The 16769-nt window shown below is 39.6% G+C and overlaps 1 protein-coding gene across 7 annotated transcripts in view; it reads left to right on the top strand.

Moving 5' to 3' along the window:
• Nucleotides 1–16769, top strand: part of PPP1R12B (protein phosphatase 1 regulatory subunit 12B) — a 126451-nt gene that overhangs the window by 45334 nt on the left and 64348 nt on the right. For 6 of the 7 annotated variants that reach the window (XM_062595200.1, XM_062595198.1, XM_062595199.1 and 3 more), the window contains exons 7-12: nt 1172–1251; nt 1783–1931; nt 6501–6610; nt 9842–10039; nt 10760–10839; nt 12484–12609. In XM_062595200.1, the coding sequence (XP_062451184.1) occupies nt 1172–1251; nt 1783–1931; nt 6501–6610; nt 9842–10039; nt 10760–10839; nt 12484–12609 (743 nt within the window). Of the gene's footprint in view, nt 1–1171; nt 1252–1782; nt 1932–6148; nt 6176–6500; nt 6611–9841; nt 10040–10759; nt 10840–12483; nt 12610–16769 lie in introns of those variants that run through there. The other variant, XM_062595203.1, reaches the window with a different exon arrangement.

Below are 16769 nucleotides of genomic sequence, written 5' to 3'. Positions count from 1 at the left end.
TCAAGTCATTTTTTTTTAATCTAAAGCTTAAATGCAAAAAGTATATCAGAACAAAATGGTACCACCCATGCCAGATAATGCTGCTGTTAAAGGGGAAAGGGAATTTTGTTTGGAAACATTTCATTTGTTTGGGAATTAATTTTGGTTTTGGAATTTGTTTTCTGAATTTCCTGTGAACAGACTAGGCTATTTCTTGCACTTCCCTTCGCTGTGCTTTTGCAGTTTATTCCATTTAGTAAAACACTGTACTATAAAACTTTGGTCTGCATTGGACTCCATTTAGCTTTTCACACATGCAGCATTTGCAGAGCTTTTGCTTCATGTGCCTAGGGTCAGCTCCTTCTATCCAAAGAGAAGGAATAATTACACTGAACATGATACACAGAGGCTGGAAAGTAAGCCTATAATTGCAATTCCTTTTTTTCTTTTCTTTTTTTTTTAACCTCAGCTGTAACCATAACTGTAACTCAACTGTGCTAGGTGCTACCAAAAAAATTTTGCAATTTTGCAGTTATTGTTTTATCAATGCTAATACAGTTCACATTGCTGCTATTTGAGTAAAATACTTCAGTTTCTGTGATGGTCGCGGGTATTCTTGTGCAATTTGAGGAACCTCTGTGGGCCTGTGCCAGAATTTGAGGGATTTAAGAAGTGACAGCCTCACAGGAGATCCATCAGTTGCCTGTACAGGGCAAACCTAAGTACTTTGCTCTGAGAGCAGGTAAATATTAGCTACAGAGGCAGCAGATTTTAAACTGGATCTAGGCTGATTTCATGTGCAGGTGAACACGTGGGGACAGACTGCCAGCACCATATGTGTGTGAGCAGACTGAGGACAGTACAGTGGAAGTCAATGTTTATCTCTGAGTCTCAAGCAGTGACTGCTGCAGATTTTGGTGAAAGTTTTATTAAATTGCAGCTTGAGACCAAGGACACACTCAGTGTGTAACTGTGCCCTTATGGAGTTCTAGTCCAAGACATCCAGTGCTCTTATGGATGTGTTATCTATTGAATTGACTTATTAAGACACCTCAGTTATGATATGAAATGTGTTTTCATCTAACAAGGCTGACTTGACCTTATGCTGTGATAATTCTCAAATTGTGCTGAGGCGACTTGTTGGGATGTGTATTTTGATTCTTTTTTTCAATATTCTCGGACTTTTTGACAGCTGCGAAGTGAGAAGGAGACGAGGAATAAACTAATTGAAGCCGACATGAATGGCAAGCCTCAAAGCAGACTCTTCACAAAGTAGGTTTCTTTCCTTTTCTTTGACAAAGAGCTGTGCAGAATGCCATAGGACGCCAGCTTTATCTGTTAGCAGTCAGCTTGCCTCAGCTGGTTTAAAAAATGTGCTGCTGTTCACGTTCATTTTATTGTTTCTTTCAAATTCTTGAACAAAGACTTGGGTGCTCAGTTGCTTGGTGGTGCTCAGTTCCTCAGTCTCTGCTCTCACTGAGTATCATTTTGACCTTTGGGCTGAGAACTGCACAGTTGCAGCTGTACAGAACTGTGCAACCCAGCTGATACTTGTGTTGCCCCAGGCAGAGACACTCTATTTTTTTTGGATGAAGAAAGGCCTGCAAACTTAAAAAATGTGAGACTAGCATTGGAATCCACAACAAATGGACAATGCTGGATATGCAGATGTGGAAACTGTAGATGGTTTTTGTCCTCTTGCTTGCTCTTTATGTAGCAAATCATGTGTATGTGTTACTAAAAAGTAGAATACAGAAATATCTCACTTGCCTGGCAGTCATTAAGAGTACCTGTTTTTTTCAGCAAAGAGAAGATTCTTTATGAGGAAGATACGCTGAAGTCCGTGGAAATGGAGGAAGAGAACAAGGACTCTAGCAGTTCCAGTTCTGAGGAGGAGGAGGAGGAAGCTGAAGAAGATGAAGTTTCAGAATCAGATGCTGAAAAGGAGTCAGGTAAGACATGGTTCAGTCTCAGATTTAATCGTTAGCAGTACAGTGATAGGGGCTTGGTTTGACAACTGCGTTTTTTGTTTAATTGTTAAAGATATCTTGAAGTCTTTCTTCCAATATATAGAATATGGAGAACTCTATACCTAGTGTACTAGTAAGCTTTTTCTAAATGTCAAAGCCTTGGCTTTCCCATGAAATTATTTATTAAAAATATTTTCTTTAAAATATCAAAATTCAAACCATTTCACTTTGTAGTAGTTTGTAATGACTGACATTGAGGCAATGAAGAATTTTCTTCTCTTTTCACAGTGCCTGTAACACTCTTTAACATCATAAAAACATCTCCTTCTTGATTTCCTCAGTGTTCCAAACCAGTGCTATTCTTTTGAAAAAGAAATATATTTCCTTTCTCCTTGCTGACTCCCAGATCAGCAGAAAAGAGCTTTGGGTAGAATTTTAACTTTACTTCCAGCTCACTTGGATTTAAGCTAATACAGTATTGCATAAGTTTGTCTTAAACAGATTTTTTTCTTTTTTATTTTACTTGGCTGAATCAGGGTGAACATTTCAGCTACCACAAGACTCTAGAAAAGCAATTGAACATGTGGGAAGGTAGTAATCTGCTGTATTTGGATCACAATACTGAAAGGAAGAGCTGAAATTTTTCTATGCAGTTAGACAGGGAACTCTTTTTTTTTTTTTCAATGATAGTTATGTATAATAATTGCAGAGCACAATGGAAAAATAGGGATTAAATACATGAAGTGATGTTAGGCTTTATACTCTAGCATATAGCTGACATACTATTCCTTTCCTTTCAATCTTACTCCTTTTCCATAATCTCCAAAGCTGCTTTAATTAGTTTAAGCAGCATATATGTGCAGCATTGGTAGTTTAAATGAAGAACCTTAATTTTGCAGTAAGCCAACACCTGTACTTAATATTTTTGTAAAGAGAGACAGATCTTAGACTATGACGTGTTTAATGATTAAACTGCTTTTAACATCAGCTTACTTGGCCTCTATCTTATATACTAATAAATAAATCCTTGCAAGAGAAGTATATTTAAAGTTTTATCCTGCTGCTTATATTGGTAAAATTTTTCTGTGTATTCTAATTCTATGAATTACAATGTTCATTACAGTGTGAGGGATATTGAGAATCCTGACTGATCTTAGCAGAGTTTGTAGTTGCAAAAGCTATTTGGATATGACAGTAACAAAATGTAAAATCTTTTGGCTTGTAAATCAAGCAAATGTAGTGAAGTCAGTGGCGGAAGCAGTCATGTAGTAGAAGTCACAGTTTATTTGCTCAATAAATCAGTGTTTTACTAGATAGTAGCCCTGTGTAGTGATGTATCAATTGTTGTAAACATGGCAAAGACTTGACCAAACACCTCCTAAAGTTGAACGAAAAGTCGGAAGAAATGGAGCTACATGATGTTTAACTGTTTCAAGAACAGCACAAGATTATTTAGCAAGAAAAGTGCTATAACATTCAGCATTAAATTTTGTATGAAGCCAGAGCAGGTGTTTTTATTGAATTAGTTCACTAAACAAAGCACATTACAGTCTACTAATCTATCGCAAAGTACTAAGGCCAAATCAATTCAAAGATAGAAAGCTTAAGGATCAGGCTTCAGGCCTTGTTACCTGTACTGTCCTTTCCCAGAGGGTTTCTCAGCCCCTTGAAGAAATTTCAATCAGAATTGAAGCTTACACCCGTTTCTTCTCGAGCCCGTAAGAAAATGAACGTGAATTTGTCCGAAGGGTTGTGGGTGTAGCTGTCAGTTGTTGCATATATTAATGGAGTACACACTTTCAGTACTCTTTTTTTAAAAAAGGTTCATAACTACATAACATCATCCCATGTGTTGTATGAGTGAAGAAGTCCTTCCAAGATAAGTAACGATGACAATTTCTTTTCGTGGAAGATTATAGGTGTCACTGGTATTAGCAGAGTTTCATATACAGTCTTAACAATTATACTGTATCTGCTAGACATTTGAAATGCTTACATGGATACAGGAGGTCTGTTTCTGAAAACATGAAAATTATCTCTCTACGCCAGTTCATATGCCTCTTCAGTTTCTTCTGATATTTAATATTTACGTGGCTTTGTAATTCTGAGCAGTGCTGGACAGACAAAGAGGGTTATTGCCCTAAAGAGTTTAAAGTCCAGATTAAGAATTAAAGAAGAAAAAGGAAAACATTGTTAGGAGTGAACCTTTTAAAAGAAAAATGGACTTTGGAACTCCTTTGCTAACTGAGCATGGTCTGGGACAAAGCAGAAGCTGACAATATAATACAGAAGATTATTCTGAAGTATGATTTTTGAAGGATCTCAGATTGCATTAGATTTGTGGGATTTACAGGGAATGGAGGAGGTTATGAAACTTGAAGAGGTGAGTAGTGAAATTGCTGGAGTGCCTCGGAGTGCCTCAGAGTACCATGTTTATTACAATGTGTTACTCGTCAAACAAAAGCAGCAAAGCTTTAATGGCATTTTATTCATTTTAAGAACAATTAATAGTTTTGCATTTGGCTTATATATATATATAAAAAAGAAAGATCAGTTTAAAATCTGTGGTCATTCGCAGGTGGCAAGGACAGCCTTACTCTGTACAGTACCTATTTCAGTAGTTGATTACTGTGAGTTAAAACAGGTGAGGGAAGCTTAAAATGCTTCAAAAAACCCTTGAGAGAAATTACATCTAAAACTGAAATTTCCTACCACATTTTGAAAGGCCTTGTTGTACCAAAAGAAAGAACTAAATTTGCCGTCTTACCAAACTCATTCTGGGGAGATTGGACTAATCCTGCCTGTTTCCTTTTGATTGGAATTCGTGATGTTTATCGCTCAAATTTTAGTAAATTAAAATATGATGTCCTACACTGAAGACAAAGATGCCTGTAATCATCTGATCTCTCATTGTGCCAGTGCAAGGTACTTTTCACCTGTTCTTCATCTGCAGTTGACTCCTTTCAGTCATATTAGTTACAGTTCTTTCCTAACCTGTCATTACTACTTGGACTTTTGCCCTTGTAATTAGGATTGACCTTAAAACCTGACCTCTATACTATAAACTTCCAGAATGGGTCACCAGTCGCCATCTACTCTAGCTTATAATCTCTGCCGATTGTCAGGTCACAGAATCGAGCGGAATCACACAGTGCCTGAAGTTGGAAGGGACCTCTGGAGATGATCTAGTCCAACCCGCCTGCTCAAGCAGGGTCACATAGAACACATTGCACAGGATAGGTCAGATCTTTGTTTTACAGTCCTCTCCTTCCTGCAGTGTCTTGAATTCTCCCATGTTTTACAGAATTCAATCTCAAGAAATGAGCAAAAGGCGAGCATGTAATTTTTTTGTCCAACTCTGTATCTGTTTTCATGGTCTTCTGTAAGCTGAGTCAGGCCTACAGGGAAAAATGAGTAATCTACTGCCTGCTTCCTAAAGGGGCTGTGCAAAAGCATGCAATATTTCAGTGTGTTGAGCTCAAGAAATAAAATATTTGGTGCAGATGACTTGTAAATTCTGAGATAATAAAAAGAGAGGGAAGGGTGATTGAGACAGGTGGAGGTCAACTTCAGTATCATGTAGACTCTTCCTTGGGGATATGCATGCTTGTCTCTCTAATCCTGGTTCTGTCAATTCTGCTAACTGCCTGTTATTTTTAAATGTTTCTCTTAGCTAGCGCTTTTCTGTTTCCAGTGTCCTTTGGATCCTGTGTTCTAGGGGTGATAAGGTTTGTTTCAGAAAGATTGATCTCCAAGCTCCAAGCTGCCATCCTCAGAGATGCTCCCTGCCAAACTACTTTTTATATGTAATAGCAGAACATTTTGTTGGTGTAGGGGCGTCATTTCTAAGGCATGTTGCATGTGGCCTTATTTTGTAAGTAGCCTACATTATAGCCCTGTGTACTTCTGTCATTTGAACAGAATTTGATTTTTGAATTTTATGTTTGAACAGAATGCCTGAAACAGTCTCTGGTTTCTCTGTGCCACGGTAAAACCTGACAGATAATCTGGTGTCAACCTTGGTGCATAGATATAAAGAAAGTTTTAATTCTGGCCCGTTCCAGTAGTCTAATGAGCAGTGAGCCAGTTGTAAGCGAAACAAAATCCACCACCAGGCTCACTCAGGAGATGCGTGCTTTAATGCTACTCATATACTGTGATAGTAATGGCACATTCTGTTCTTCCCTTGTGAAATTCAGGAAGAAAAGCAAACTGAGAAGGAAACAAAACTGTGAATAAACTCCGTTGTCCTACTTAAGATGTTTCCTGCAAAGATTTTGCTTGTCTGTGGGGGTGAAGTTCAAAAGCTTGCTTCTACTTTACTTGGCAAACATATCTGTCTTGTGACTGAGGAAATAAAAAGTCAATAGAAAGCCTCCTTGCAGAAAGAAAGACTGCTTAGCTGTGACACTGAAATCATCTTTAGGATCTAAAGCATTCTGAGGTCACAGCAACTCTGAATTTGAGGTTAGTGCACATTGTGCTTGTAAAGAAGAGCCTTGGAAGTGCAATACTGAAACATTTGGTTTCTCTTCTTGTTTAAAATTGTAGAAAGGAAGGAAGAGTCCTTTGCCAACCACTCCAGCCATGAAACCAGGCCTAGCATCACTGAACAAATACCACCACCAGAGCCCAACTCCTTCACTGCATCTGCCAGAAGAGTAAGTGAATTTGGAATCGATGGGGACTCAAATAGTGCTTGAAAGCAGTAGATTTTACTGGGAAATAGATACTCTGAAACTGATTTTTAGAGGAGCTGGAAGACTTGAATGAGGGAAACACAATAGAATGTGATTATGATAAAGATGCTGTGTTAACAGTAGTATCAGACTAGCACAAAGGAGGATATCTGTATGCCTCTCCCAGTCTTTCATCCTCTGAAACAAGTTGTGCTGTTCACAAAAGACACCCTGCTTACTGCAAGTACTTTGTGTCACTGTCAATTTTGAAATAGCTGATGCCAGTCTCTAGCCAGCAGGAGATCCTTCACCATCCTTCACTGGCTGGTTCCTGTCTCTGTATCAGCAGTGAAGTTGGCATTATCTTCTAAAGAGTCTATAGAGTTGCCAAACTCTTGATTCAGTGGCATGGTGTTACAGCCCAGTAAGCAGAGAGGATAAAGTTTACATCTGACTAGATAGCTAGGCTATGAAAGCTTTTTAAAGGTGAAGCAGAGTTACTGAAATCTTATCTGAATTCTCCAGCTCTCACGTCACTCAGCTAGATGGCACCAGGAGACTCCATGTTCTTCCAAGGACAAGTATCCTATGCTTCTGGTTTCTTTTTGCACCAGAACGTGAAGGACAACTATACAATGCAGGCTGCTTCCCAAAAACTGAAGTAGTAGGTACATGTGACAGGGGAAATGTTTCTTGGTTAAACACGTTTTTCTTTTTTAAACATACTACTAAGTCTAGCTTCTTTGCCAGATGGGCTTTGTTCACCTCTGGCTTACTTAGCTGGGGAAGCGTTAAAGGTAGAAGGGTGCTGCAAAGTGTGAGAAGTGTAGTTACCCTCTTCTTAGCTGCAGGGTCTTGTTTTCACCTCATGTGAGCTGTTTGTACCCACAGTAACACTGGTAGAGTTCAGATGTGGGGCCTATGTGCAAAGCCATTGTTGATTTGACATCAGTCCCTTAAGACCAACTCCTCTACATTCTTTTACATTTTTGTTGTTTTGTAACCACCGTTGTCAGATTGGGTTTTATACAGGGATATACGAGTGCTTGCGTTGCCTCTGTTCATTGAGATGTTAGTCTGTGTTGTCCTACATTGTTTGTAAATTATAGGAGGCGTTTTTCTACTGAGGAATTTGAGCTTTCCTTGAGGAAAGTGTCAAAGTGACATAAAGGCATTCGTTTTGTAGCTCACTAGCCTGAAAGCACCAGAATTAACAGAGTACAAATTAACTCTGTGCATCTGCATTAAAATAATGTTATCTAAGAGAGCACTCTGCTAAAACCCTGGAGTGATAATTTCATCTTTGCGGTCTTGTTAGATGAGGACAGAGCTCCCCAGTAGCTTCCTTTCTTTTGGATGATGTCAGGTGTTCTGTGTTACATAGAACATAGCATAGAAATGCTTTATCAGCTTTGACCAAAAGCCTGTCTATCTCAGTATCCTGCCCTTGACAGTGACCATCAAAAGATACTGAAGAAGATGTGAGAATTTAGCTGGACTTGTCTCCCACCTTCTAGCCGTTTGCACTTCAAGGACTTGCTGAGCCTGAGGGTGGTATTTTTGTGTTTGTTATTTGCTGTTGGATTTTGCCTCTGTGAATTTACAGTCAGTTTTTGAGGATCCACAATGTTTGGGAACCTACAACATGCAGTGGCAAAAGGTTCTCCAGCTTAATTACATATTGTACAGAGCTTCCTGTGCTTGTTTCTTCAAGCCTACCACATGCTGGTTTTGTTTGCTGCCCCTAGTTCCTTTATGGGAAGGAACAATAAATAGTTGATCCCTGTTCACCCTTCTCGGTGCTACTTATGATTTTGTATGCCTCTGTTGTATATCAGCCTGGAAAGTCCTAATACACTGAATCACTCCTCATATGAAAGTTCTGTCTATTCATCCTTGTTGCCTTTCTCTGAATCTTTTCCACTTGTTCTATGCTGGTTTTGAGCTGTGGAGACCAGAGTTGTGTGCAGTATTGAGGATGTTCAGTAACACAGGGGCTTGCTGATATTCTGTTTGATTTTCTGTTTCTTCCCTAATAATTCCTAATGTTCTGTTTGCCCTTTTTAAACAATGCAGTGTTGAGCCCCCTGTCTTTGTGGAAGTTTTTACTATGGTGCCCAGGCTCTGTTCCTGAATGGCAGTAGGCATCATTTTGTGAGGCTTTGTAATTGTAGCTAAAGTTGTACATTTGCACAGTTGAACATTTGAGGAATAATATATGCTTGTCAAATGTGCCTTATGTAACAAAACACATGAAGGTCCATTCCATAATACGTATAGAACATGTGATTGCATGATCATACAAAGATTTAAGTTAGAAGGGGCTTCTGGAAACTTATAGTCCAACTTCTTGCTCAAAGCAGGGCTGATGTCAAACCAGTACCATGTTGCTTTGAACTAACAAAGTCTAGCTGAGCATTGAAAAGCCTCTGAGGATGGACATATCCTCATCCCTCTGGCTTCCTGTCCCTGTGCAGCATCATTCCTAGGGGAAATTTTTTTTTCTTCATGTCTAAATGGAATTTCCCATGTTGAAACTTGGGCCTGTTCTTTGTTCTCCTTTTATTGCAGACCTCTGAGAAGAGGCCTAACCCTATGTTTTCTGTAATTTCTACCCTCCTGCTTGTTGAAGAGAGTGGTTAAATCTCTCCTTAGTCTCTCTTTCTTCATGCTAAACAAGCATAATTTCATCACTCCCTCCCTTTTCATGTTTTGTCCTCCAGCTCCCTGACCATCCTAGTGGCCTCTGCTGGACCCTCTCCAGTTTGACGGTCTGTGCAAAGTTTTGTTTGCAGCTATTCCTAGGAGTTGATTACTTTAGTTTTTTTTTTTTTTTTTTTTTTCCCTTCACTGAATAATTCCTCCTTCCTAAACCAGTGCTAATAAAAGCTTCATTGTTCTTTAAATTCTTACTACAGAGCAGGAAGAGGGCATTATGTGGGTGAGGAGAGCTGCACAGGGACACAAGACTTCTTTCATTAAATGTCCTTGGTGATGTGGGCGCTACAGCAGCTTGCCTCCCTCTGAGCTCCTCTTGAGCTATGTCATGTAATTAAACCTAAGCAGGAAATCAAATTGACTCAAGGGGAAATCAGTGTTATGCTTTCAAGCATAGCCCAACAAAAGCTGTGGCTTGTTAACACTCTTTCAGAACTTAGATTGTGCTTTGCAGTACCCTCATTTCTTCCAAATGTCCCTCTTTATCCACTACAGTTCAGTTGGCTCAACAAGTCAGAAGAGCAGAAGGATGAGTCACCTTCATCTTGGCGGCTGGGTCTACGGAAGACTGGCAGCCACAACATGTTGAGTGAAGTTGCTGCTACTCGCGAAGCACAGAGAGATAAGAGTTCTTCTATCTATCGTTCTTCATCGAGTCCTCGGATATCTGCATTATTAGACAACAAAGAAAAGGTTTGGCTTCTAGCAAAGATGTTTTAGTGCATCCCTCTAGTTTAGTAATTACCTCACAGGTTTAAGACCCTTTCCCTTTGGGTCTGAGTTGTTGCCTTTTTCTTGTATCCAGAACAGATTTAGGCCTCTCTCTCTCTCTTTTTTTTTTTAATATATATATAAAATGTGTGTGTTTGTATATGTATCTTTTTTTAATTATTCATATCAGTTTTCTCTGCAGAATTGGCATGTAGTGTCCCTTTTACTCAAGTTGAAGTCTGCTGTCAGTGAAAAATGGCTACCAGTCTGGTGTGGCCCATTCTTTAATGGAAACTCTCTAATCTGGACAGTAACACACATGCACGGTGGAAATTATCCTTCTGTGTCATCTAAATGGGTTCCTCATATGTCCACCAGCTGTATTAGTGAATCCCATCCCATATATTCACCAGCTGTAGCTGTGCTGCTCATTTAAAAGTAGTCCTTGATGCTTATCTAATAGTACTGGATAAACAGCTTGTTAGAAGCTGCTTTTATTTACTAACATGCTGTTCAGAAAATCATTTTCAAAACTGGTACCTTTATGTTGTCAGATTTCTTGCCCAAAAAAATACCTTAAACCAGTTGATTGAGAGGAAAATACTTTCTTAATTGAAGAAAAAAGCGGAACAAGAATTTTATCATTGAATGCACTGAAAGTAGAACAGCTTTGCAGTTGAAATACTTCTTTTGCTTCATCAGGATAAAGACAAGAGCTATCTTGCCACAATAGCCCCCAGAAGACTAAGCAGTACAAGCGATATAGAAGAAAAAGAAAACAGGTAAGCTGACTGAACTCAGCTTCTGTCCTATAGTCTATTCCTCCAGAATACATTTTTTTCCTGTGTTCATGATTCTTATCTTTTCTCAGCACTCCCAAGTACACAGATATTGACAGTACTTAATGCTATCTCTGACATATAAAATGTTCTGGTAAGTTGCTTTCATTTAGGTGAGCAGGACAGCAGACTGGATTCTCCATCTCTATATTCCTACATATATCGTCTCCATCCAGCAAACTAGATTTAAGCCTACTTTTTCCTTTTGTATGTGAATTCCTGATTTCTTTAGTTGGCACCTATACTTGCACTTCTGCAACATGCTCAATAGTCACTTTCAGTCTATTTGTTCACACATATTTCACTTTTTGATTCAGCTGAGTTTGTGAACTCCCTTGTATATGGAACTGTTTCAATTTCAGGGGCTGTTTTTACAGTGATTTCATATAGTTGCCCCTGGTTGGAAGCACAGTATCAATGGAATGTCTCAAGTATCTCAAGACGTGGTTGAGGAGCTAACTCCTCCAAACAGATTCTTCACAGTTGTGCAAGAGGGAGAAAGACTTAGGCTTTAGTCTCATTTCCTGCCACTCCTATAAAAGTGTTAGAAAGGCACACACAGAAATGTCATCATGAAATGTAATTGTTGTGAAAAAGCCGTAGAAGATGATGACCATGAGAGAGAATTTTAGCACAGTTTGAGATTCTTCACTGATCTTTTGCTGGAACCTCCCTGCTGTGTTCTTGCTTAATCTCAGCCAGCCACTGTGATTTGGAATTTAGCAGACAATTTATGTTTGAATGACTGATAAGCCTGAGTAGTTTTGGCAATAGCTCATATTGAGTGGCACATCCAGCTGACTGCTGATAAGAGTCCTTTGCTTTATAAAATAGAGAATGAGGAGGACTGGACTGCATGAACAGATGGTGGCCTGACATCTTATGTAGTAGAGGTTTTTTTCCTAATATTTTTTTTCCTTTTGAAACAGCATGAGTGCCACTTTGTGGAGCCCCCAGGTGTCTGAAAGGGCATCAGAATCAATAGTGCAGTTGAAAAATGGAAAATAATTACAGACTAACAAGTGAATGGGCTACTGTTGCATACACTCTAGGCTGGCTCCCAGTCTAGCCCCTGACCAGAGCAAAATATGGCATTTTGCCAGTGTAGGAGTAAGCCCTGATTTCAGGTAACTATGCTAAATAGCATTACTAAAAATTTATTTATGAATCGCCAAGTAGTTTTAGATACTGACAAATATTTTTGTTGTTTTCTGCTGCTAAACATAGCAAAGGATATGCCATGCCATGATATGCCATGTCAAATTGTGTTATTTAGTATATTAAAATACTGTTATGGGCAATCTAAACTTCAATTACAAGTTTTCTGCTTTAAAAAAAGGTCTTGCTTCTCCTCAAGCAAAACATCACATCTTTTTATAATTCTTAAATAGTACAACTAGTGATCACGGAAATTAATATTAAGACCAGTAGAAGTGTTTCGATGAGCTGTCACCTTTAAACAGTGGCACTCCTAAGCAGAGGAGAAGGCTTTGCATTGTAAATGCTCTTCAGAATGGGACTGTAGAGAAGCCAATATAATACTCCAGAAGCTTTTCTAAACCAGCCTTTTACTCTCTGCTGCTTTAGAGAATCAGCTGTTAACCTAGTGCGGAGCGGCTCTTACACCCGGCAGCCATGGAGGGATGACTCAAAGGGAAACGAAGCCCCTCATTCTGGTGCACCAGCCACCTATGTATCTACTTACTTGAAAAGGTATGGCCAGCTCTGTTTCATATGGGTTCCGAGGCAATCAGATCTACTCTTCACATGCCTTCCAAATTTTACCCTTTTGCTTTCTGTATTCCACGTCAGTGTACTTGGCCTTTGGACCCTCTCACTGCTGGGAACAGGAAACAAAAATTTAGATTTGCCTGCATTTGTCATGCTAAACAGTCTTTTAAAGGCCATCGATTGTGTTGACTTGTAAATTGTTGAACTGAATTTAAAAACTTTCGTTCATATAATTCAAATGCAAAATCTTCTGTCTCAATTTTATGTTAGTATTATGGTTAGATAATAGAAGGAAAATTGTTTATAGAGACTAAAGCAATTATGCTGTGAAATCATTGTTTGGATAACAATTAACAGGTAAGTTGTAGCTTCTCTTTAATTTTGGTTTGTATTAGTGCATGTTTATGAATTCAAAATTCTTGTGAAAGATAGTAGGGTTCTTGTGCATTACTGATGACACTTGTTAGTGAGTGTGACTGTCTCCAACCATTTTATGTGGCAGTAAGAAAACAATTGCTGCAGATTGTATGTGAAACTAGAGGTAATTTCTGATTGCTGGTTGACTAGCCATGCAGAATCAGGAAAGGAATCCTGTTTATAACTTCTTTAACTGATATTATATTTTACCTGTTTGGAAGGCAGAGGTTTTCTTGAAGCACCCGCTAATGGCCATCTCTGAATGAGATGAACAAGTGGCCTACTCTTAGTCTGCTGGTGGAATAAGGCAAATTATACGTTACTGAGTTTTCATCTCTAGTGAGAGAAGGACAACCATTCCCTCATGCGAGTATCACACCGTCACCTCGTCTTTATTTAAGGGGATACTGAGAACTGTCACAGCATCATGTGTAAACACGTCATGCTGCAAAGCCATTTGTCTGAGCTTAACGAAAAGGCCAGAAACGTTTCAAGGTTTTAGATGGTGATTCACCAAATTCTAGATCCTGAACTAAATTACTATCTTGACGATAGAACAATTGCTTGAGGTATTTGGGAAGAGACGTGTTTTGTTAGGTTGCTAGCGGTAAGCTTTATAGAGGACATGTCTTTAATTGCTGAGCATATGCAGACACATTTCCACAAAAGGTGAAACATCTGCTTCAAGCACTTCAAGCAGTACGTTTTTTTTTTCCTCTGATCTGCTGATCCATACCAGTGACTTCACATCTATCCTGGGACCTGATGACAGGCCAGCCTCCGTAGCTTGTCTCTCTTTAAAGGCAGTCAAACAAGCAGCAGCTGATTGCATTGGAAAACTTACTTATTGCAGCTAGCATGCCTTATTGCTCCCTGTTCTAAAAGACAGTCCAGTCAATAACATCACTACAGTCACTATGTCCGTAGAAATTTTACGGATTTTGACTGTTTATTTCAGCTAATCAAGAACTAGGGTTAGTATTACAGTTTGTATATTTGTACTGTATTTCCTTGGTTACAGAGAGTAACTAAAGTTTTGACTGGCACTAACAGATTTCTTGTCTCAAATGCTGAATTCTGGCCTTTTGTGGGAGGGTATTGGATTGTGAGAAATTACAGAGAATAGCTTTGTCTAATATGAGTCAAAACCAGGGTGGAGTTTTTTGGTGTTTTTTTTAAGATCTCAGCAGTTTTGCGTTTTATGGGCAAACAGTAAAATCTTATTTTTCCCACAATTCTCTAAATGTTTGCTATAGAAAAACACAGAAGAATTACATATAATCATATTGAACCTCTGTTTTTCCCAGCCTTGAGTGTCAGCCTCTAAGATGAGAAAGGGAACCAGTTTGCCCTTTAAGAATAAACTTTTCGTCACTTCCATGTATTAAAACTCTAAATACAATTCTAAAAGCTAAAATTTCATCCTGAGAGGAGGAATTAAGGTGAACAGCCATGACATGGATGTTACTGACAGGTCTTCATCTGTACGTCTGCATTCCCTTTTACTTTAGCATTTGATCTCCATAAAGGTATCTAGCTAAATGCTGTACATGCTTCTATATGACCCCGGAATAAAGAGTGAAGAATGGCAACAGATTTTCTTATAAGACATCAAAAAAGGCTTTTCTACTGTAAAGCGGACAAAATAGTTTACAGTAATTTTGCAAATATTTGTCAGGTTTAGTTGAAGCACATGTTAAAGCTCTCTATCAAATGATATTGCCATTCATGCTACTTTTTCTGGGTGCATATCACTACGGAAAAGTTTCACAAAACACTTTTCTGACAGCCTATTCTCCATTTCAAAGCATACTGGCCTTTGAACAGCTCATTCACACTGATTGTATGTAAACGGATTGGGGGGGGGGGAGCATGGCATAACAGACTGAATTAATCTAGCATCCTTCCTTTGGCATCATCTCGTAAGAGATGCCTCACAGGAAGGGTTCACATGTGTAAGCATCTGAAGAGTTTTGCATTCCGCTTGCCTTACTGGTTTATGGCAATGAGCTTTCCAGAAGTTAGTTGTTTTCAGAAGTATTTCTTTTTTATCAGTTTAACATGTTGCTTTCTATTTCATCACCCATTCGCTGGTGTTTATGTTAGAGAATGCATAGCCATGTGTCACTGCTTTTTTTTATTTTTGATGTCAAATTCCTTACCATAAGTTCATAATCTTCCTTTTTATAAATTCATATGGACACAGGTGTTAATTAACAGGATTTTCCAATTGACCTTTTTTCTTGTAATTTTCTGGACCTATTAACACCAAATGCGAACAATTACTAAAGGCATTAGAGTCCTTTTCAAACTGTGTGATATCACCCATGCAAGATAACTGGATGGGGAGTTGAATTTCCATACAGCTGGCAATGCCTTGGCTCCCTTCTTGTGAGCAGGAGTGGGCGAGTTGAATGCCTCTGCACTTCAGTTCTCCAGCCCGGGGTGGGTATGTGTAGGAGTGGGCACACTGAGTAGCGTCACCATACTCTTATCCTCTTTTCCCTCTTCTTCCCCTCCCAAGTCCTCCCACATCTCTGTTCTCCCTGGTGCCTGGTTCTGTTTCCATTCTGCTGTCTCATCTTTTTAACCAGTACCTCTCCCCTTTTCGTTACCTTTTCCCTTCTGAAAAAGAGCCTGTTTCAGATCTTACTAAATAATCGCCATGTTTCCTCCCTTCCTTCCCACATCCTTTGTCTCCTTTCAAGCCACCTTGAAAGCTCACATCCCAACCTCTACACCTTAGTATCCTTCTTGGGTGCCAGAGTGTCTGAGCATCCACATTGACCCTGCTGCCCTGTGGTTGCCACCAGCTTCTCACCTGCTTCTTCCTTCGTTTATTCTGCTCACGCATGTTTCACCACCATCATCATCTCAGTATGCTGGGCCCTGATTTCTCCCCCTCATTTCTGCAACTTCCCAGCTGCTTGCTTTGCAAACCCACACCAGCCAGGTTCAGCTCCCTGCTCTCACCCTCCTCCCAGCACATGTCCAAGGCTTGGCCTTCTCCTCCTGAGCAAAGAGTCAACAAGAGGAGGCAGTTATTTCTATTTAGGACTTCCTGCTTTCCAGTTTTCCAGGGCAGGAGTCAGTTTTCTAGAGGAAGCTTTGCTTGAGATCCAGTGGAGCTTGTTACCTGATGACAATAACTTGATTGTTCCTTTGTGACCTGGATATGGCAAAAAGCCATCAACTGAAGAGCCCAGATGTAAAAGATCTCTCCACGGAGGCCATCCAGGGTGCACCAGTCTCTCCTCTGGCTGTAGAGGGACCAACGGCTTATTATGGGCTGGTGGTATTGGCATATGAAACTTGTTTGTAAATTGGGTGCCAAAGTGAACTGGACTGGATCCTCCCCTGAACTGTCTTTGGCAGTTGACCTGTCCCCTTCAAGTTTTCTTTCAGCCTCAGGCTGCTCTGACTCGTCCTCCAGTCTTGACAGCCCATTCCAGTCTGTTTACTCCAGCTTTCCATACACCTACCTTTGTCCCAGTCTGCTCTTCTTCTAGGTCAACTTTTATTCTTGAATATTTTTGGACAATTCTGATAGCCCTTTTCCAAATACATGGAGTTTGTGCCAAATGCTCCCTAAAGAAAATCAGAGCCTGAGCCAGTCATCTTTGCCGAAGCTCTAAGCCATTGAAAAGAAGTTCTTAAAGCTGAAAGTACTGGACGTCCTTAGGAGGTGATGCAGCCAGATCTGCTTATGTCACTCTTTCCTTCCC

The sequence above is a fragment of the Rhea pennata genome, chromosome 25, assembly GCF_028389875.1.
Source record: "Rhea pennata isolate bPtePen1 chromosome 25, bPtePen1.pri, whole genome shotgun sequence".
Lineage (NCBI taxonomy): Eukaryota > Metazoa > Chordata > Aves > Rheiformes > Rheidae > Rhea > Rhea pennata.
This window is presented reverse-complemented; position numbering and strand designations above follow the sequence as displayed.